The sequence below is a fragment of the Eubalaena glacialis genome, chromosome 13 (assembly GCF_028564815.1).
Source record: "Eubalaena glacialis isolate mEubGla1 chromosome 13, mEubGla1.1.hap2.+ XY, whole genome shotgun sequence".
Taxonomy (NCBI): Eukaryota; Metazoa; Chordata; class Mammalia; order Artiodactyla; family Balaenidae; genus Eubalaena; species Eubalaena glacialis.
In genome coordinates, this window is record NC_083728.1 from 1,526,084 (window position 1) to 1,547,536 (window position 21,453).

Consider the following 21,453-nt stretch of genomic DNA (forward strand, 5'->3'; position numbering starts at 1 on the left):
TCGGAAGGCTGCTAGAGCATCTCGAAGTCTCCCGTTTAGAATCTGGGGGCTCACTGCGCCGTGGGTAGTTTGAGAAAAGCCTGCGCCTGGGGAGGTGGCTTCTCCGTCGGTCCTGTGTGACGTGGCCCTAGGTGGCGTCCCTGTGCTCTCCTGGCTTGCTCCCTGGACCTGCCTGCCCCCCCCCACCCCCGTTCTGCCCTGGGTCCCAGACGTTCTGGGCGGTGGGCCTGAGCAGGGCCATCTGGGAACACGCCCCTGCTCTCAGTCACGGCTCCCCATGTACCTCTGCTGGGCCGCACGCCCCGAAGACCGAGGGACTGGTCTTAGGATGAACCTCCTTGCTTGCCTCTGACTGTAATTCTGATGGTCTGATACAGGATTAAGTGTAATCAAACCGTGCGAAGTACTGGCATAAAGATTCTCATTTTAGCTTTTGGCTGTAATCCTTGTTTGGATTAAAAGTGCTAACCTACTGTCTTACCCAATAGCGAGCTGCAGCTAGAGGGGTGTGAATGGGAACGTGAATGACAGCAGGTGGCGTTGCTGCCACCCAGCTCCTAGTGTAAAAATAACTGGTCTCCCCCCGTGTTGCAGTTTTCTGCGAACATTCTGTATTTTATTGAAGTCACCCTGTCCAGTTGACTTTTGTCCAAGAGGACGGTGGACACCGGTGAGCCGCCACCCCAGGGTGGCCTCGTGCTGGTCCTTCCACCTTCCAGTGCCCCGAGGGCCCCCGAGGTGGGGGTCGGATACGCATTCGAAGAGAATGTGTCTCATCCACCCTGGAAAGACGTTCTAAGCTCCTGTGCGCCAAAAACCACACTGGGACTCTCCATGAGCGTGGTCTTTGAAATCTGTACCTTTTCTTGATACAGCGAACTTTGCCCTTCGAGTTCCAAGCTAAGCTAACGGTTTAAAATCAAGCCTTTGATAGCTTACTGGTTTATCGGTTGAAGTAAAAGTTTTAATAATAAAGCATTTCTCTCTGAAACAAAGTATACTCACTCTCATAAATGTTGCCGGTAGCCCTTTTTATACTCTTTTTCTGAATTTAACAGTTACTTTAAAAATTCTCTTTAAATCTGTCTCACAGTGATGCCTGGTTATTAGGTTTGCTGGTTTCAGGTGCACATGCTGTGGGGTCCCCTGCACCCCTGCCTCACTAAGCGGGCCCCTCTCCTTTGCAGCCGTGAAGGAGGACAGACGCGCAGAGGCCAAGGCGGCGGTGGCGGCGGTGCCGAAGAAGGTGGCTCCTCCAGGCTCCTCGGGGGGCGGCAAGCAGCCCTCGCCCAGAAATCTCCTTCCAAAGAAGTCCCCTCCTTTCGCAAACACGGCAGCAGCCAAATCGGCCATCAAAAAGTCGCCACCGGGTTTCAAGGGCACCATCCCCAAGAGGCCGTGGCTCTCGGCTGCCCCCTCCCCCTCGGGCAGCGCTCCCTCGGCCAAGCAGGCAAGGCTGGCACCTGTTGCTGCCACGTCTGCTTCCAGAAAGTTCCCCGGCTCCGCTGCTTCGGTGGGCGCTGTCAGGAAGCCTGGGACCACCTCAGTTCCCCTGGCCTCTCCAGCCCCGGGACGCCTGGGCCCCGTGAGCCCCGCCTCGTCACAGCCAAATTCTCAAATTCGGCAAAACATAAGACGCTCCTTGAAGGAGATCTTGTGGAAAAGGTGGGCTGTTCCGCTTTGTTTCTTATCTGTTAAAGTGGAAAGTTTTCCACGTAAAGGGTGGTGGTTTCACGATGGCCCCACTGTTTAAGAAAAATGTCACATGTGGGACTTCCCTGGCGGTCCAGTGGTTAAGACTCCACGCTTCCACTGCAGGGGGCACTGGGGTTCCATCCCTGGTTGGGGAGCTGAGATCCCACATGGCACGTAAGTGCAGCAGTTACCGTGGGTCTTTTTTCACTCCATCTAGAGTCACTGACAGCGATGACTTAATCATGACAGAAAATGAAGTAGGAAAAATTGCACTGCATATCGAGAAGGAGATGTTTAACTTGTTCCGAGTCACAGACAATCGGTACAAGAGCAAGTACCGCAGCCTCATGTTCAACCTCAAGGACCCCAAAAACCAGGTGCGTGTCCGACCGTCAGAAGCAGGGGCAGTCCTGGCCAGGTGCTGCCCAGGCCTGGGTTAGGGCACTGGGTCCCCCTGCGGCTGTGGGTGAGTGGCATGCTGTTCCCGTGGGGCCAGGCACTCGCCCGCGTGCTGAGGTCCTTGCTGCCTGTGAGCCTGTGTGCCTGCCGGGGCCCACGCTGTCTGGATCGGCCTCTTGACCTCTTACCTGTGCTCAGAAGCAGGGCACATACTCTGACTTTCCATTTTGTCTTGTTAACCCCTTGGCAGAAGGGATTTCTTCTACCTTTGTCCCTAACACTGTACCTTCTTCAGTTGATTGTGTTTTCTGTGAGGTGGTCTTTGTAGCAGGGTCAGTGCGGTGGGATTCTCGAGATCAGCTGCCCGACCTCAGGGCCTCTGTTCTCCGAGCATCGATGGGATGCTCCGGGCCCTCGTCCTGCCGCGGGGCAGGGGCTTGCCTTGCTGCCTATCTCCACATCCTCTCTAGTATCTTAGAGGGTTTTGAACGAGTGAACAAGAGATATTTGTTTACAGGGGCTCTTCCATCGTGTTCTGCGTGAAGAAATCTCTTTGGCAAAACTTGTGAGAATGAAGCCAGAAGAACTTGTTTCCAAAGAGCTTTCCATGTGGAAAGAGAGATCGTCAAAGCCTGTGAGTGCCGACGGGAGAGGCGGCTGCGGGTGCCAGAAGCCTGACACCAGCGCCCCCTCACCCCGCCCCGGAGTGAATTGATAGCCTGTTGGCATGAGAGAGTCCCCTTGGGAAAGAAGGGCTAAGGCTTCATGTTTGTCTGTCTTTTTCATCTTAGGTGATGGAGTCCAGAACTAAATTGCATAATGAGACTAAGAAGCCTACCGTTAAACAGGAAACTATTCCCGATATGGAAGATTCTCCGCCAGTATCAGATTCTGATGTAAGCGTTTAGGATTTCCAGTGCTCACGAGAATTGACTAAGGTGATCTCGTTCCAGACGTTGTTAGGTGCCTGAATTACTGGGCAAGGCACTGAGCTGACACAAGTGTGTGTAGCTGTATTGCTTCTCAAGTACTTGTATTCAGTAGTCCTTTTTCTCTTTTTTCAGTGGTTCTTAATCACGTGAGATGTTTTTTCCATGGGTGCTGCTAATTTGGAGAGGGGGTGGAAAAGGAATGACCTCCTCTGCTTCTTGCGCTTTAGGAACAGCAAGAATCAGTGCGGGCGGCCCCCGAGAGGAGTGCGGCGCCGCTGCTGGACCTTGTCGGCAGCATGCTGCAGGACACGACCGGGCAGCACCGGGCGCACCTCTTTGACCTGAACTGTAAGATCTGCACAGGTGAGCAGATCTGGGGGGAGACTGTGGAGACCCTTCTCGGGACAGCGGCATTCGAACCAAGTTACACAGTGGAAAGGCTAGAATCGTTTCTTCAAGCTTAGGAAGTGAGCCCCTACCTTTATAGTGTTGTTGTTTTAAAGCAGTGATCGTCTGTCTACCCGTGGGCAGGCTTTGCTCTCGAACGTGTGCGATTTCTCACGAAGGCCTTCCTTCTGTTCTCCAGGTCAGGTTCCATCGTCGGAAGGTGAGCCAGCTCCGCAAAAACAAAAGTGGTCAACTTCTGCCAGGAAGGAGGACTCAAAGCCCAAGCATGACAGGTCTGCCTCTGAGCCCGCTCTCAGCTCAGCCGATGATGCGGCACCAGAAACTCTGCCCGAAAACGCCTCGGAGCCAGACCTGGAAAGCGCTGCTCGCGCCCATTTGGAGGGAAAGTCCCTCCCGGTGCCTCCAGAGGACGGCCGCCCCGAGCCCTCCGCCCTGGAAGGCGCCCCCTGCCCGGCCCCTGGTGGCGGCGGAGTGCTCACCACAGTCACGGTGTCCGGCCGAGACCCCAGGACTGCACCAGGCGGGCCGAGCACGGGCACGGCTCCCTCGGCAGCCCGCCCAGACAACGCCCACCCAGCGGAGCCCCGACAGGACGTCCCGAAGCCTGTGCCGACCTCCGTGACGGTGCCCAAGTCCATCCTGGCCAAGCCGTCCACGTCGCCCGAGCCCAGATACCTCCTGTCGGTCCCGCCGTCGCCAGGCGTCAGGTGCGGCCCCCGTGTGTGGTCAGAGCAGCCGAGCTGCGGCGCTGCTTCCAGAGGAACAGAAGGGGCAGTAACGAGCGGTTCAGTCGTTCGGCTCGGAGCTCCGCCCAGAAATGCAACTCTCCTCAGTTTTCTCTTTTAAAAAGGCGTTTTTTTAAAGCTTCAGTTTTAGGATGACTAATTATCACCTTAGAAATAGAGTTCTTGAAAACTGGAATTTGAATTTACAGCCATCCAGTTTATTGCCTATACAGTTTGTATTTCTTTGACCAGAATGTGTTTATATCATTATGATTAAGGTAATTAATTTGAAAAAGTAAGCTATCAAAACTTGCAGGAATTCACTTTGCTTTTATAAACATGTTAAATAAATAAATAGATATTGGGGATTTTTGGGGCAGAGAGAAAGATAACGTATTTTCTGTGGTTTTGTTTTACAGCATCTCGGAGTCCCGGTCCCCTCCAGAAGGAGATACCACCCTCTTTTTGTCTCGACTCAGCACCATTTGGAAAGGATTTATTAACATGCAGAGCGTAGCGAAGTTTGTCACTAAGGCGTATCCTGTCTCTGGCTGTTTTGATTACCTCAGTGAGGTTAGAACCAGGAGGGAGAGAAGTGTGTGTGTGCGTGTGCGCGTGCGTGTTTTCCACAGGCACTCTCACCCCGCGCTGGAGTCAGGCGTGTGACCACCTTCCTGCTGAGTGGACACACAAGCACCTCTGAAGGCAAAATAGGGGTTGCTGGGCCGAGTCAGCAGGTTAACGCAGTTCGGACAGTGGCAAAAATTCAAATGAGAAATCAGACCCTCCATCTTTTCTGAAAAAGCTGAAGCTCGTCTTCCTTCTCCCTCTGTTCCGCTAGAGCTTGTGCAAAACCTGGGTGTGCGTGTGCCCACTGCAGGTGTGGCCAGACACGCGTGACCTGCCTTGGTGTGGAGGGGCACACACGACAGCTCTTTTATTTTTCAAAGTTAACAAAACGGCACTAGCATTTCAGACTTAACAAGGAGTGCTCAGTCACTTCTGAGACATACCTGGATCTTTACTGTATGTGTATGTTCATAAAAGACAACAGTGAAACATTTTGCTAACTGTCATTCTATTTAGCAGAAGCTTATCCTCCTACCACCCTTGGGTTTGGTCACTCATAATCCCGGATGTTAGTCAACTAAGCAACATTTGACACAGTTATTGCCGCCTTGTTTGGGATAGTTGCAGTTTTCTTAGTTGTGAATCTCGGGTAGTTTGGGGTCTCTCTGTGACCGCCACGGTTCCACCGGCCATTTAATCAGAGTCCGTTTCACTTAGGACCTGCCCGACACGATTCACATCGGCGGAAGGATTGCCCCAAAGACAGTCTGGGATTACGTCGGCAAACTCAGATCTTCAGTGTCTAAGGTACCTGCCCACAGTCTGACCTCTGCACCCAAGGAAGAAGGGGTTTGTTTACACACGGCTCGCTCTTTGACTTCTCGTCTTGAGCGTTAATACTTGAAATGTCTCTAGTTCGTGAGATATTTGCAGGTGAACGTTTAAGTTGATAGCTGGCTAACCTGTGAAGGGGTGTCTGAGTAGCACGACGGTGGAAGCTTTGTGAAAGCGCATGTGCGGTTCAGAGTTAGAAATACAGATGCTCTGTCCCTTCTTGTCTGAGCTGATGGAGTAGAGGTGGGGGGAGGCGGCCGGGCTGGAGTCTGTGAACCCCTGAGATGCGGACGCAGCTGTGTGTCTGCGTGTGCAGTGCTCTTTGGGGGAGGGGCTCTGGTTTTCACTGGGGTCACAGAAGGGTTACGACCCTGGTCTAGTTCAGCCCTCCCGTTTCGGAGGTGCGGGCAGCTCATCACACGCTTGGTGGTCACTTAGCTCTGTGTCAGACGCTGCCCCAGGCTGGCCCTGCACACACACTACCCCATCAGTACGAGAGCCCCAGGAGGTGGGCTCTTTGTTGAGGACAGTGGGGCTAAGTAGTTTTAAAGCGGTTCCTCCAAAACCAAGATCAAACCCAGCAGTCTTGAGACTCGGGCCTGCGTCCTCTTCACCAGCTCATTGTTCTGAGGTGTTGGGCAGCCGGGTTGTGACAGTCAGAATCAGAGCTGGTCACTTCTCTCCTCGCTTCCCTCCTGCTTTTGGGGCTTAGGTGCAGGATGAAGCGGCTGTCTTTCCGGAGTGGCCACAGGTCAATGCTCCCCGCCCTCTGTTTGTTGCAGGAGCTGTGTCTGATCCGCTTCCACCCCGCGACGGAGGAGGAGGAGGTGGCCTACATCTCTCTGTACTCCTATTTCAGCAGCCGCGGCCGCTTCGGCGTCGTGGCAAACAACAGCAGGCACGTCAAGGACCTCTACCTGATCCCGCTGAGCGCTGCGGACCCCGTCCCCTCCAAACTCCTGCCCTTTGAGGGACCAGGTAGGCCTCAGCCTTCCGCCCACACGTCCCCCTCACGCCCTGCGGAGTCCCTCCCGGCGAGCTGCGTGCCTCACCCAGACCCGGCCTTTGGCAGCGGAACTTGGGAGCAGGGGTGAAGCAGCGTCGAGCTGTGGGGCTTCCCGGATAGTGGAGGGTGGCACCGGAGGTCCCCTGAGGAAGGTGTGAATTGTCTTAGAGAAGCCCTGCGAAGAGGCACAAGGCCGTCCGGAGCCCGGCCGCCTCGTGTGAGCAGGGTGTTGGCGGCAGGAGCTGGGCGGGGCCGGGGCCTGGCCTGCGGGCTTGCCTCCTCGCAGGCGTCCGGCCGAGCCTCGTCGCCTGTCCTCGCTGCAGGCGTCCGTTCTGAGGAGAAGCGAGAACGAGCGTTGAGACGGGAACTAGTTCTAGAAATAGCCACTTTGAAATCTGCTGCCCGAATTCTTACCTTTGGCAGACCACTTTCTGTCCACTCGTGCCTTAGAAAGTGCTGCTTCTAAAGAGTTACTTACAGGCTGACCGGAAAGAAAGTTCAGGCTTGTCAAGGGAGCTAAGGGCGATTCCGAGGGGGACGTGGTCTCTGGGGACCCAACTTCTCTTAACCCTGAGAAGTTGACGGGACTTAAGTCTCGCAGAAAGATGCCTAAATGGGAGTGTCTCCTTGGCCGTGGCGCCCCCAGAGACGGCTAAGCCTAGAAGATGCTGAGTGTAACCCGCGGTCAGCGCTCTTGAAGCGCTTGCTTCTACAGGCGGTGGCTACGCCCGCGCCCGGCGCCTCCGTGTCCGTGGCCAGCGCCCCTGCCGCAGCCAGGCTCTTACGCGGCTCTGCGGCTGGGCCCAGCGTCCTGGTCGGTCCCCGTGACCGCAGGGCTCGTGTTCCCTGACACAACACACGGAAGTGTCTCAGTGCCGAACACGTTAGAAGCCAAGCGCTCCGGGGGGCTGTCCCACTCCTCGCGCTGAAGCGGTGCCGCCTGACGGGCAGCAGGGAGGGCCGTGGCCGAGGTTCTTGGCGGGCAGCTCCTGGGGCGCCGGCCGGCTCCCTGGACGCCGTGTTCCTGATGCAGCGGTGACGGTGGTGAAGCCGACTTCCCGATACCGTGAGGAGCCTCCGGTCAGTCACGGGGGCGGAAGCCTGTGTGGGGCTTAGTGTGAGCGTAGGTCCTGTGACACGCGCACGCTGCGCGTCTGTAGCAGCGGGACCTGGGAGGTGACGAAGCCCTGTTTCACCCGTGTCGGAGCCCCTCTCACGGCTCCACCTGCAGGGCCCGCGGTGGGATCTTGCCTGACTCCGTCCCGGTGCACCTTGTCACACGAGCGGGGGGCTGCCGGGTGCGGGGCCACGGACAGACCCTGAGGGGGCAGAGGTGGACGAGGTCAGGTGTGGTGAGGAGGCAGGGGCGCGGGGGCCACCGAGGAGACCCCCAGTTGGAGCCGCGGCGGGAGCTGGTGCAGTGCTGGGATGGGGCCCGGCTGGCAGAGGGAGGGGGCCGCGCTGGGTGTTCCGGGGTGACACGGGGACAAGGAAGGCGGGGCAGGGCGCTCACCTCATCTGCTAAGTGACCACACTTGATGACCAGCGGAGTGGACATCACTCCTCCATCTGCATTCCCAAGGCTGTCACTTCCTGAAGGGGATGCTCCAAAGCCTGCAGGTTTTCATCCACGATAGAGAACGAATGTTTCATTAAAATAAAGTAGTGAGAGGGGTTTTGGAAACGTAATTGTATGGGTAATTTTACCATAAACTTTGAAAGACTTTTTGTTTTTAATCGAAGGGCTTCTAAATCTCAGCTTGTTTAATTTAGTATATATATTTTTAATTCTCCTGATACCTTTGTTTGATATTAACGTCTGTGTGTGTTCTGTACACTTGCACATCAGCCAAACTCCCTTGGCCCCAGGCCACGTTACCTCCCTGAGCTGCTTCGCACGTTTGTATCGTGACTTGGCGCTCCCTGGGTACAGACGTCCGTGTGTCCCAGGCTCGTGGCGTGTGCGTCACGTGCGTGGTGTGTGTGTGCATGCGTGTTTGGAAGGTGGGCCGGGGGTGTTCCTCCTGTCTCTGCACAGCATCCTTTGACGGCACAGGTCCAGTCTGAGGGGCTGCCGTGTCCCTCGATGGAGCAGCCAGCGGGCTTGAGCACATGCTGCCCGGCAGCGCTCCCCCGCAACCTGATGGGAGCGCCCTTGACCCCCACGTCAGCCCCGCAGCGGGGAGCGCCCGCACTGCCCAGGGTTGTCGCTGCCTGAGGTCGCAGGGCCAGTAAGCGTGGAGTCAGGGTCCGCCCCGGCCGCATCTCCATCCCAAGGCCTCGGTGGGGCACAGGCCTCCCACTTCGGGCAACCCGCCAGCGGGCGGGCTTCTGGGAGGAGGAGGGCAGGTCTGTGGGGGTGGAGAGTGCCTGAGAGTGCCTCGGCATGTCAGTCTCTGGACTTGGGAGCCCCGTAGATTTTGACAGCATGGCTCACACCCGAGAAGCAGGTGAGGACACGAGGTGTTGAACCCACGTGCGGAGCCGGGGAGGCTGCGCGGCCTACTCGTGGTCAGCGTCCTCTCCGCCCCACGCTTGGATGGTGGACACGGGGTGGTCTCCACGCAGAACCCACAGCCCAGTCCCTGCACGGCAACAGAGCCCATCCGAGCCGAGCCCAGTCTGCCTCCAGGGCGTTTTGTCCTCCCGGGCTCCCTCGACTTGTCCCAGAGGTGCCAGACCGTCACCACGTCACACAGCCTGGAGGACGGCTGGGAGGCCCGCGTCCCTCTGACCCAGCGGACAGTCCTTCCACTGTGGACGCGGCTCAGCTCAGTCCCACGCACACTGACGGGGCTCCACCCCTGGGGACTCGGGTCTCAGCTGGTCCGCGCGTCTAGGGGCTTTATTCACAGAAGGAAGACCAGTCAGATGGGACGCTGGGCCTAGGCCAGGGCGCCCGGCCCTCCCGAGGGGGTGGGGGGCGCCTGTCGAGGGCCCTCGGGCGTCTAAGGTGTGGACCACCGCGAGCAGAGGATGGGGACCTGCCTTGCGCGGCGTTGCAGGGAGAGGGCCGTTCTCCTAGCAGGCTGGCTCCAGCGGTGGCGTCTGCCTTCTGTCCTCACTCGTAACTGCTTCCTAAGTTAGCAGACCGTTTCCGTGACTTGCAATATTGTCAGGTAAGCGCGTCTTCGGTTTCTGCGTGTCTGCCTGCGTAGCTGTGTACAGATGCTGTAATCAAAGGCAAAATCGTGCTGAATGGAAAGTGCTTCTCTCTCCTTTGAAATCAATAAAAATATTTCATGGAAACTGGTCATTGTTTGTCTGAATTTGAACCGTTTGGTAGCTCTTGGTGCCCATCCAGGTGCACTGTGATGAAGGACTGTCTCCACCTTGCTTTGCCTCAGCCGACGCCAGTGTGCTTCTGGCTGTGCAGGCGGCGGTGCTGCGCTGGGGGCGCCGGGACGCGGGCGGGCGGACGGATGGACGACGCTCTCCTCGCTGGGACGCGGAGCCCTGGCTTTGCACAGGTCTTAGGGACCCAAGAGTGGGAGCGGGCGAAGTCTGCATGGGAGCCCAGTGCGGCGGGCGGGCAGCTGCTTCTCCCTGTATTTGCTGGGTCTCTGCCCAAGTCCTCTTTGAGGACGGTTGCTACTAACTCCAGCACAGTTTCTGTTCCCGCAGGTGTGGACGTTTTGTCTTGTCGGACTCAGACCATGAGAAGGTGTTCACTTTAAATACTGAATAGTGGAGCATGCCAGGTAGATTTAGGGGTAAAAGCCTCATTTGATAGTTGGGCAGCTTTCAGCTGGTTTATTAATTAAAACTAAACCTCATCCCCCGCTGTGCCACGTCCAAGGTGCATGGGGGCTGCTTCCCCCCGGCCCTGTTGCTGACACACCTGGACACAGATCCTGGTTTGGGTCTTGGCTCGGAAATCCACACACACCTTTTCAGCTGTCCCTCATCCCTGGGTTTGTCCACTTCTCTCTCTCTACGGGTGGTCTGGGGCTGACCCTTTCGCCGTGAAGACTCGGGGACCTACATGCGGCTAAGGCTTGTTTCACCCACACGGGACATCGTGGACACGTTTGCCCCCGCGATGTGGAGGGCGTCGGGCAGGGGTGCCGACACCCCGGTGCTCAGTCTCATCAGTACCCCGTGTCTGGAAATGATAGTTCAGCGGCCCTCCACCTAGTTCTCATCTGCTTGATGAGTCATGAGCCTCACCACTACCCTCAAAGGGAGGTCGGTAAGTAAGCACCCCGCTTGTAACCATGGGACAGAGGCCCTGTGCAGAGCCGGGGAGGCGCCCCGGGCCCCCGGCGGGAGCCCTGTCTCCGCACGCAGGCAGCGTGCTCACTGCTGCTGCGCCTTCTCGGGACGCCCTCTCCTCTCCAGGGGTCACACTCGACAGTGGGCGCGCCCGCAGGGGCCCCAGGGGGAAAATGGGGCCTTCGGGGGAAAGCCACCCCTGCCACCGCCCCAGTGGTGGTAGCCCTTTGACTGTGTCCAGCGTGCCCTTGCCAGGCGCCTGTCGTGAGGGTGCGGAGCGGGGTGGAGCCAGACGTGCCCTCACCTCCCTAACGGTCACTGCCGAGGCCCCGGTAGCACGGTGAATCATATTCTTCCACGAGTAAGTCATCTCCACGGTGCTAGTTAACATTTCAAGTCTCCATGCAGCCATAACGTGCACAGGTGAAGCAGATAAGATTTGACTGCTTCAAAAACAGCCCAATTTAAATGTAAAATCCTGGGGCAGATTAGTGGGGAAATTCAAAACTAACACTTCTCCAACTCTGGAGCTTTACTAGATCACTTACGGGTGTGTGTAGATGAAGTAGTTGAGAGCTGAAAGCATTTAAAAATACTAGCTGCTTAGTTAGATGCTGGTCTCCAGGGAGTTTTCCTGTTTTCGAAACAAATGTAAATGTTAAGTAATTTAATCATAACCTCACCTGTGATGCCTGTGACCACAAAGGGTAGAGCCTAGAGAATTTTGCCAAGTCTGGGATGTATCATTTTTGTTAGGAAGCATATAAAGCTGTTGCAAGTTGTAGGGCTGGCACACCTCCCGAGGACAGGACCCCATCTCCCTGGTTTTAACGCAGTGACTTACCCTCTACACACAGCGTCTTTGACCTGAAACGCGATTCATGCCGTAAGCCCTAGTGCTGGCACCTTAGAAGTTTAGCTCTTCAGAGGTAGCATAGCCCATCTGCATTGAGGACGATGAGGACAGTCGTGGGCCCTGGGCTGCTCCCCAGCCCTCCCCACCCCCGCCCGCATGGCCGAGCACGTCCCTCCTCTGCTGCGCCTGCTGACAGAGCTGGCCAAGGCTCCAGCTCGTGGCCCGGCGTGGGGACCTGCTCTGCCAGCTCTGGGGCCGTGTCAGCGACGGTCGGTCCAGAAAGGGCCACGAGAGCCAGTTGAGCTATTGACTGTGCCCCAAACTGGATATTAGTGAGCTGTAAATGATTCAGTAAGTGGCAGTTGTAGTGAGTGAGAGATTTACTATTTTAAGTTAAAATAATTGGTTTTGATTAGAAAGTGAACTTGATAGAGTATCTTTCACATCTGAACAGAACCATCTGGATGCCATGCTCAGTGCAGTGGGCCTGGCCCTCCCGTCTCCATGCCCTCCTTTGCCCAGCTCCTCCTTCCCCTGGTCACCACTGTCATCAGAAGGGCAGGCAGAGGACATTCTGGAAGCCATTCCTCTTATCACGAGTGGGTGTCTTCATGGACACCTCAGCCCTTGAATGTCAACCTGTGAAACGAGGCGCTGCGTACAGTGGGGAGGGGGCCAGCAGTACATCGCCGATCCATGCGGATGCTGGGCCAGCCCAGCTCACTCTGGCATGCCCGGTCTTCCTCCTCGGGGGTGGGATGGGACATCCGCCACCCTCGTGCTCGGCATGTCAACCCATCTCTGTTGGAAATTAGGAAGGGTGACGGGCGCTCGGAACGGCACAGTGGGTGTCCAGAGACAACTATTTGATCTGTGATCAACTTAAAATCACAGAAAGAATAGGAAAAACAGTACTGATTTTCTTTTTTAGTGAGTGAAAACAGAAAATATATAGCATGAATATCTTTTACACAATAGTGATTTATGTGTAAATTGAATTTATCCAATCTGGTTAATTTTAAATATGCTGTTGAAACAAAATTTTGGTCCTGTGTTTATCCTTTCTCCCTAACTTACTGGTCTGTGACTTGGGCTTTTCTGTTCCGCTCTTGGTATTTCGGGTTTGTTATTAGTGTGAGGGTGGAGGAGCCGCACAGGAACAGTAGCATCCCTGGTACAGGGCACCACAATCCAGAGTGTTTGGACGAAGAATTTTTTAAGCAATAATTATTTTTTAAGAACTGTGCAATGTTCTGAAATTCCCAGCGTGTTCTCCACGTGGTCTGTCCTTTGCTGCCCCTGTCCTGAACACCTCTGGGCTTTAAGCCGCACGTCCTGTGTTGACAGAGACCTGAGCGTTCGGTAGCTTTTGATAAGTTACTGGTCATTGAATGTCTTTCTAAACCTGCAAGGACATTTGTTTTAGGCATTTTGGTCAGCATCACTTTTCCCATCAATTGTAATCTTGACACCAGTGACTAATGAACGTATCGAATGGCGTGTGCTATATCAATCAGTATAATTTTGTTGATCATTATAATTGAGTTGTAGAATTGGTCCCTAATTGAACCTTTAATTTTCGTATGAATAGCTTAATTTACATATTGCAGCTCATAAGTTAAAGTCGAAAGGGGGTGCTGCCTTCCTGATTCGTAGCAAGAGGCAAATAAAGGAACACAGCTAAGAGTTTGTTTAGAAAACATCCTGGTACATACAGGCTTCATTCCCAGTAGGTGAACGGCCTGGCGTGTGTGCGTGCTGGCCTTCCCGGCCTCCTCCAGCACGCCTCTACCCTAGCGTTGTGTATAATTGAAAATCTGTAATAATTTTAGCACTGGGCGAATGCACGTGTGCATTGGGCCCTTGGTTTTGTGGTTTGTGGGCCCGTCAGGCTGGGCAGGTGCGCGGTGCAGTCTGCATCTTTTGCAGCAGGTCTTCAAACACTTGGTTCTGTTTTGCCCCAGTATTTCCTCCTCCTCCCTCTGGAAACCATCCCCCCCGCCGCCCTTCACACCCAGAGTTTACCCCTGAAGGACAAAAGCTACAATTCGATTCTAAAATTTGCACAACTGTTTTGTTTTTTTAGGTCTTGAGTCACCGCGTCCAAACATAATCCTGGGGTTAGTAATCTGTCAAAAAATAAAGCGTCCTTCAAATGCTGGCGAATTAGACAAGACAGAGGAGAAGCGGCCCCGTCTTCAGACACAAGAAGAAATGGATCCCGTCCACCCCAGAGTGCCAGCAGCCCTGCTCCCTGAGAAGAAGCCCCCCAAGTACCCGCTGTGCCCAGGGGACGCGGCTGTCAGCACCACACCCCCGGGGTCTCCCCCACCCCCACCCCCTCCTCCAGAAGCACCAGGTGCGCCGGCCTCGTCTTCCGTGTTACAGATACTGACGTCGCTCAAACCGGGAGCCACGAACACTGTCACAGCCTCACCCGCGTCAGTGACCGTTGCGGTGGCCGCTTCCTCTGTCACTTCCTCTTCTTCAAAAACAGCTTCGCCCCTAGAACACATCCTGCAGACTCTCTTTGGGAAGAAGAAGGCGTTTGACCCCCCCACCAAAGAGCCTGCCGAGTCGGCCCCAGCCCCCCACCAGGACTCGAGAGCCAAAGCCGGCGGCGGGCTGCCGGCGGCGCCTCTGCTGGACCCAATCGTCCAGCAGTTTGGCCAGTTCTCAAAGGACAAAGCTCTGGAGGAGGAGGAGGACGACAGGCCGTACGACCCCGAGGAGGAGTACGGTCCTGAGAGAGCCTTCGACACGCAGCTCGGAGACCGCGGGAGACGCCCGGACGCGGAGAAGGCCGCGGGGGCGGCCGAGCGGGAGGAGGTGGCCTACGACCCGGAGGACGAGACGATCCTCGAAGAAGCCAAAGTGACCGTGGACGACCTGCCCACTAGGATGTGCGGGGACGCGCGCGGCGGGCCCGGCCCGGCGGCCCCGTCGCTGGCTGAGCAGCAGCAGATGCTGGAGGAGCTCAACAGGCAGATCGAAGAGCAGAGGCGGCAAGTGGCGGAGCAGGAGGCGGCGCTCCGGCAGCAGAGGGCGGCCGTCGGCGCCTCCACGGCCCGCTTCTCCGTGTCGGACGCGCTCCTGTCGCCGCCGCCGGAGCCGCAGGCCGCGCCCCCCGCCGACAGCCAGGCCCCGGGCCCGAGCGCCGAGGCGCGGCTGAGCCGGGACCCCCGGCAGGCCCGGCGGCTGGCCGCGGAGAGCAACGAGGGCGAGGCTGCCCCGAGGCCCCCGCCGGCCAGAGAGGCACCCGGAGGGGCCGCCGCCGGCCCAGGGCCGCTCCCGGCCCAGGAGGAACCGGAGTCGGCCCCTCCACCGTGGGCTCCGGGCGAAGAGGCCCCACTGCCGGCCAAGCAGGACGGCCCCCTGCGCGAGCCCGCGGAGAGCCCGGGGCCCGAGAGCGCGGCCGGCGGGGACGGCGCAGCCAGGCCTGCCCGGAAGGTGCTGCTGCCCACGCCGCCGGGCGCCTCCTTGCAGCCTCTCTTCCCTTCGCAGCACGAGGGCCAGACCTTCCACCCTCCCGGAGGAAGGGATCCTTTCTCGGGTCCAGTGTACGCCTCTCAGGAAAAGCCTCTGGGCTCTTGCCCGTACGAGGATCCGAGACATGCTCAGTTTCCCGAAAAAAGTGACTCCCTGGCAGCTGAGACTGAAGGAGACAGAGAGCCACAGCCCAGGCCAGGCGAGGGGGCTGGCACGTTCCCTGCCGCAGCACAGAAAGGGGGGCCTCCGCCCCAGTTCCAAGGCCAGCGGGAGCCTGCACCGCGCGCTTTCGGGATGTCGGGCCTTCACGGCCCCAATTTCACAGGCCCACGGGGGCCAGTCCCTCCGTTCTCGGAAGAGAATTCTAATAACGATGGGCCGAGAGGGGGGCCTCCACCAGCCAGATTCGGGCCCCAAAAGGGGCCCATCCCTTCCTTGTTCTCGGGGCCACACGGGCCACCTCCCTACGGGGATGGGAGGGGCCCGTCCCCCTCCCACCTGGGTGGGCCCAGGGGAGCAGGGCCGCCTCCGTTTGAAGACCGCAAGGACCCCCACGGGGAGAAGAGGGAGTTCCCGGAGGCCCCGTACGGTGAGGCCTCGGGCCCCCCTGGCCAGTGCGAGGGGCCCGAGCAGGGCCCGTTCCTGGGAAACAGGGGTGCCGCGCCTTTCCAGTTCGGGGGCCAGAGGAGGCCTCTGCTGTCGCAGTTTAAAGGACCCCGAGGTGGCCCTCCTCCCTCTCAGTTTGGAGGTCAGAGAGGGCCCCCCGCCGGCCACTTTGTGGGCCCGAGGGGGCCGCACCCTGGGCAGTTTGAAGGCCCCAGGGGCCAAGCTCCTGGATTCGTGCCGGGACCCAGGGGGATGCAGCCTCAGCAGTTCGAAGAGCAGAGGGTCCACTCGCCGCCCAGATTCACCGGCCAAAGGGCACCGGCGCCCTTGCCCTTTGGGGGGCCCCGGGGGGCCGCTCCCTTCCCCGAGAAGAGCGAGTCGGCGCCTCCACGCTTCCACTTCCAGGGTCCGGCCGCCCCCGGACCCAAGCCGGCGCCCCGGCCGCTGCTGGAGCTGCCCAGCCACCCGCCCGGGCCACCCGCTGCGCCGGCCCCAGGCCCCGAGGCCGAATTCCGCGAGGGCAGGGGCCACGAGTACAGAGGCCCAGGCTTCGAGGGGCGGCCCCGGGACAAGGCCCCGGAGGAGCCCGAGGCCCCGCCGCCCGACAGCCGCCCGGGCCGGGCCCTCGAGGACCGGCGGCGTGAGCGGGAGCGTGGCAAGCCCTGGGAGCGGGAACGCGGCCGGACCTGGAGCCGCGAGCGGGACTGGGACCGAGGCCGCGAGTGGGACCGACACCGCGACAAGGACGCTGGCCGCGAGTGGGACCGGGGCCGCGAGCGGAACGCGGGCAGAGACAAGGGGCGCGAGTGGGACCGGGCCCGAGAGCGGAGCCGCAACCGCGACCGCGACCGCAGACGTGACCGGGAGAGGTCCCGCAGCAGGGACCGCGACCGCGACAAGGCCCGCGAGCGGGAGCGCCGCAGGGACCGCAGTCGGAGCCCGGAGCGACCCCGGGACCCCAAGGCCGAGGCCCCGCGGGCCGCCGCCGCCGCCGCCGCCGCCCCCGCCGCCCAGACCTAGGGCCGCCCGTGAAGCCACGCTCACGTGCTGAGCAGGTGGTCTTGGAAAGAGCTGGGAGCTCACGCACAGGACAGAACCTTCTGGACTTGAGAAATTACTGTAATTTTGTGTATGATGGTTTCTTACAAAATTTCACACCTTTACAATTCTGATGCTTTTTAAATAAAAACAAAAAACTAAGAACTCTTTAACATTTCCATTCAAATGTACTGAAATGGGAAAGTACCTACAAAAGCATATTGCTTTTTCAGATTATAAAGTTATCTTTTCTAATAACTTGACTATTGTAAATTTTAAGGGAGTTTAGTGGACCTCAGAGCCATACCTTTCCTGACGTCTCATCTGTGATATCTGTTTCCAGAAGCTAACTTCACAGGGTTCGGGGCAGGCGGCCGCGTGTTTCTGTGCGTGGCTGTGTCTGTCAGCTGGTCTCTGGAACGTTGAGAAACACCAAACTTAACGGGAGCCTCTTTCTCTTGTCGTGAAGAAATCTGAATTAGAAATTTCAACCAGGAAACAACAACACATTTCTTGGTTTTGCTCAGCGTTTAGGTATCGCCTTACATGTCCCCCCCCCCGCCCCCCCAAACATGATTAAAAGCAACATCTGAATAGAAATTGTGGAATTTTAAATAACAATTTATTTTAAAAGGTTTACATTTTACCAGCCTAAAGAAAGTGAGAAAACAAAGCAATTAAGTGTACTTTAAAAGGCAGGGCGGGTGGAGGGAGTAGATTTCTTTGATTTGAATAATCAGGAACATTTTGTTTGTTGAACTTGACCATCTGAGCGGTTCTATGTCCCAGGAAAAGTGCACCAGCTCCACTCTGTTCTACTTGTCAGGTGACAAATCTCAGCGTTTGTCATTGAAATGGAACGATATTTGTGTAAAGCCTGAGACGAAAATAGTGATATTAGCTGAAGAACTAGGAACGAGAGAGCTTTTCACTGTGAGAGACAGTATACTGCTTCTCGCCATGTATTTTCCAAGTACTTCTGAAGTGTGGAAGAGAGAAAAAACGGGCTAATTTATTTGACTGTACAAATAAACTTTGATAATTTTTTTATATTTTCATAAACTTACTTTTGCAAATATAAAATGAGAGAATTTCATTTGTTCTTTGGAGTCTGTCCCATCGTACATCACTACAGATTTTTCACTTCCTAGCACAAACGTTTAAGTTATGAGAACATCGAGAACTTAGCAATTTGGAGTGATTGGTGTTATAGACCCTGTCGGTAGGTTACGTTAAAGTGGCGACGAGTTCCAACATCTAGCGTGATGTGAAGGTTTTTTTACGTGTAAAACAAAAAATTTTTCTAATTTAAATACGACAAATGTAAAAAATCAAGTGTGTTTCTTTAGGTTTACTTGATAGAAATTTCTGTAAATTGTATTTTATATTGCAAAGTATTATATCACTGTACATTAAAACATGGAACTTCATAGCTTTGTTACTTGAAGTAGAATAAACATCTACAGAAGGTTTTCTGTCTCGTGTGGCATCGCGTTGGAAAGTCGGGTCTGGACAGGGATGCCTCAGCTCCCGCTTCTTGGCAGTCGGCGTGGTGTGGGCAGCGGTGCCCTTTGGCCTGAAGACCCCTGCCGGATGCACCCCGTTCCCGGGATGGTTCCAGCGCAGGTCCCCATGTAGAGCAGGAAGCCCGAGGCCACCAAGGGAAGGACAGAGAAGCGCACGGTCAGGGGATGACAGAGACGTGGGGCTCGGGTTGGGGGGGCAGGCGGTCGACAAAGGTACCGGCAGGGTCGGCAGGCACCCCAAAGTCCCGGCCGCTGACTCGGGCCTTAAAGGAGCACCGGGCTGGTTGGTAATGAGCGTGTGGTGAGGCGGAGCTGGTGGCCCAGGCGCCTTGCCGGGTGGAGTAAGTGGCAGGGGCTGGACCAGCAGATGCGGTGCCTTCAGGTCAGGGAAGCGGCCACCGCTGGGAGGAGAAGACAGAGGTGTGGGCCTTGCCTTTGAACTTCAGGGCCACCACTGACTGGCCCCGACCTGGTGGCCCTTGTGCTCCCATCGCCCGCCGTGAGCCGAGACGCCCAGAAAACATCCCTCCGGTGGGACAGGCTCTACCCCTGTGGGCCGAGACGCCCAGAAAACATCCCTCCGGCGGGACAGGCTCTACCCCTGTGGGCCGAGACGCCCAGAAAACATCCCTCCGGCGGGAGAGGCTCTACCCCTGTGGGCTGGAGAGTCAGCAGCTTATCGTCTGGTTTCCTGGCTGAGCGCACGACAAACCAGGGGCGAGTGCCGCAAAGCGGGGGTCCCGCGAGGGGACGCCGCCATCACTGCCGTCTCGGAAAGGCGTCGGGCCGGGCGAGGCCGGGAGGGTGGCCGCTCGTCTACGGAGAACCCACCGCGCTAGCCTGACCTTGGGGAAGACCGCCCTACGGCGAGGTCCTGCCAAAGAGGAAATCCCGAATCCTGCAGGATAGACGCCGAGCAGGGCTGGGCACAGTGCCCAGCTCCAAAACGCGTGAGTCCCTCCGGCCTGCGGGCTGCTGTCCAAGCAGTTTTCCCAAAACGTCGGGGAAAATATGCCCAAGTTTTAAAATCCTCAGTCCCTTGAGTACAGCTGGGACGTTTGCATCCACCCCAAGCCCTGCTTTATCTGCTCCACAGAATACTCCCGTGGCGTCCGCAGCTCTGTCCTCACCCTGCCAACTAGCCCTGCTCTCCTCCAGGACCAGCCCTGACGGCTCCAACCCGTGACCCCGTTTAGCCAAAGTCACTCACACGCAATCAGGTGCGCCGTGTAGCGCTTGGCTCTCCGGAAACCTGGCATGAGGACTCCCTCCCGCTTGAGGCCTCGAGGGCCGCGGTGCCTGGCAGGGCCCCGTATCCCATCCAGCCCTGCAGAGGCAACCGTCGGGGAGGATGAAAGCAGCCTCCAAGGGAGGATCACACCCCAGGGGCCGGACCCTCCCCACCCCCGCACCAGCAGGTCCAGGGACAGGGAGACAGCAGGGCGAGGGCACAGCGATGGGGACCAACTGGCTGTGCCCTTGAAGGGGCCTGAGCAAAGGTTGGGGAGGCAGGTGCCCCAGGGTACGAGCCCCAGCCTCCCACCCAGGCCCCTCAGGGCGGGGGTGGGAGCTCCTGGCTTGGGATGGCTCTGACGCCTGCTTCCCATCAGACATTTAGGAAAGGGGAGGCCCTCCAAGACCACCCACACTTTCCACCCAGCGGTCACCACGGGCAGCCATCTGTATCTTTTCCCTTAATCTTTTTTTCCCTCTATTTTTCTTTTACAAAATTGGGATTCTATACATTCTTGTATCTTTTCTTCACTTCTTATAACCTGGGCAATTCCCAAAGGTATCAAGTATTCATCAAAAGCATCGTTTAGGACTTCCCTGGTGGCGCAGTGGTTAAGAATCCGCCTGCCAATGCAGGGGACACGGGTTCGATCCCTGGTCCGGGAAGATCCCACGTGCCGCGGAGCAACGAAGCCCGATGTGCCACAACTACTGAGCCTGCGCGCCACAACTGCTGAAGCCCACGTGCCTAGAGCCCGTGCTCTGCAACAAGAGGAGCCACCGCAATGAGAAGCCCGCGCACCCCAACGAAGAGTAGCCCCCGCTCGCCGCAACCAGAGAAAGCCCGCGCGCAGCAACGAAGACCCGACGCAGCCAAAAATAAAAAAATATAAATACATTTATTAAAAAAAAACATCATTTACATTTTTTCACGTTGTTCAAAAGTTTCTAACTTCTACTTTCCAGAGAATGTGGGCTCCCTGGAGATTTGTGGGGTCCTGTGTGTTCCCAGAATGTGGGAAATGAAAGAGGTGTACCAAGAAAATCAAGATCTCCCAAATGCCGCCATCTGCAGACAAGTGTTCTTTTTTTTTTTTTTTTTTGAGACAAGTGTTCTTAATGGTGTTCCTGGCCCACTTTTCCTGTACCCATGTTGCTGGCGTTCAGGTGGGGGGTCACCAAGGAAGCACAGAGACTTTTTCCATCTTTGAGCTTCACACGAGGGTGGTGCAGGCAGCCCTGGTGGCTGGAGCGGCTTGCAATGCCACTGAGGGTCCCCCGTGCTCTGCCATCCTCAGCTCATGACTCTTGTCCTCGTGTTTGCAAGAAGGCTGCTCCTTCAGCCATCACGTCATCACCTCATTGTTATAGGAGGAAGCCAGCAGGAGCGACAGAGCCTCTGTTCCCCTTTTAAATGTCTGCTTTGACCTCATTGGCCAGGTTGGCACGCGGCCACCTCTGGCTGCAAGGCAGCAAATCAGGGTATCAGGGTCTGCCAGAGAAAAAGAAGAGGAATTCAGCCACTGTGGACACCACCCCAGGGTGTCCCTTTATGTAAAGGGTCAGAAAACTGACCGTAGCAAGTGCTGGCGAGGATGCGGGGTGGCGGGGAGGGAAGGTGGCACCGCCCTGGAGAAGAGCTGCGGGTTTCCAATCAGTGACTTGTCATCAGTGGGGGCAATGTCACCCCAAGGGGGTGAGAACCCAAATACTTATAGTGATTTATTCACAGTTGCCTAAACCAGGAAACCACCCAGGTGCCCTTCAGTCAACACGGGGGTGGATCGTGGCCCAGCCACGGGGAGGAGGGAAGTGCATCCAGTGAGAGAAGCCCCAGACCAAGGCCACTGGCCGCAGGACCCCCTGAGGGACATGCTGGAGGGGGCAGGTTGCAGACAGGGTGGGGTGGGGGGCCTCTAAG

At 57.0% G+C, this 21,453-nt stretch overlaps 1 protein-coding gene across 4 annotated transcripts in view; it reads left to right on the top strand.

The window, feature by feature from the left end:
- Positions 1-16,819, top strand: part of DIDO1 (death inducer-obliterator 1) — a 49,816-nt gene extending 32,997 nt beyond the window's left edge. For all 4 annotated transcript variants that reach the window (XM_061209584.1, XM_061209585.1, XM_061209583.1 and 1 more), the window contains exons 8-17: positions 1,188-1,665; positions 1,913-2,072; positions 2,612-2,728; positions 2,886-2,990; positions 3,254-3,389; positions 3,613-4,141; positions 4,579-4,732; positions 5,447-5,536; positions 6,346-6,541; positions 13,727-16,819. In XM_061209584.1, the coding sequence (XP_061065567.1) occupies positions 1,188-1,665; positions 1,913-2,072; positions 2,612-2,728; positions 2,886-2,990; positions 3,254-3,389; positions 3,613-4,141; positions 4,579-4,732; positions 5,447-5,536; positions 6,346-6,541; positions 13,727-16,755 (4,994 nt within the window). In that variant the 3' untranslated portion in view covers positions 16,756-16,819. The remainder of the gene's footprint in view (positions 1-1,187; positions 1,666-1,912; positions 2,073-2,611; positions 2,729-2,885; positions 2,991-3,253; positions 3,390-3,612; positions 4,142-4,578; positions 4,733-5,446; positions 5,537-6,345; positions 6,542-13,726) is intronic.
- Positions 16,820-21,453: the final 4,634 nt, after the last annotated feature.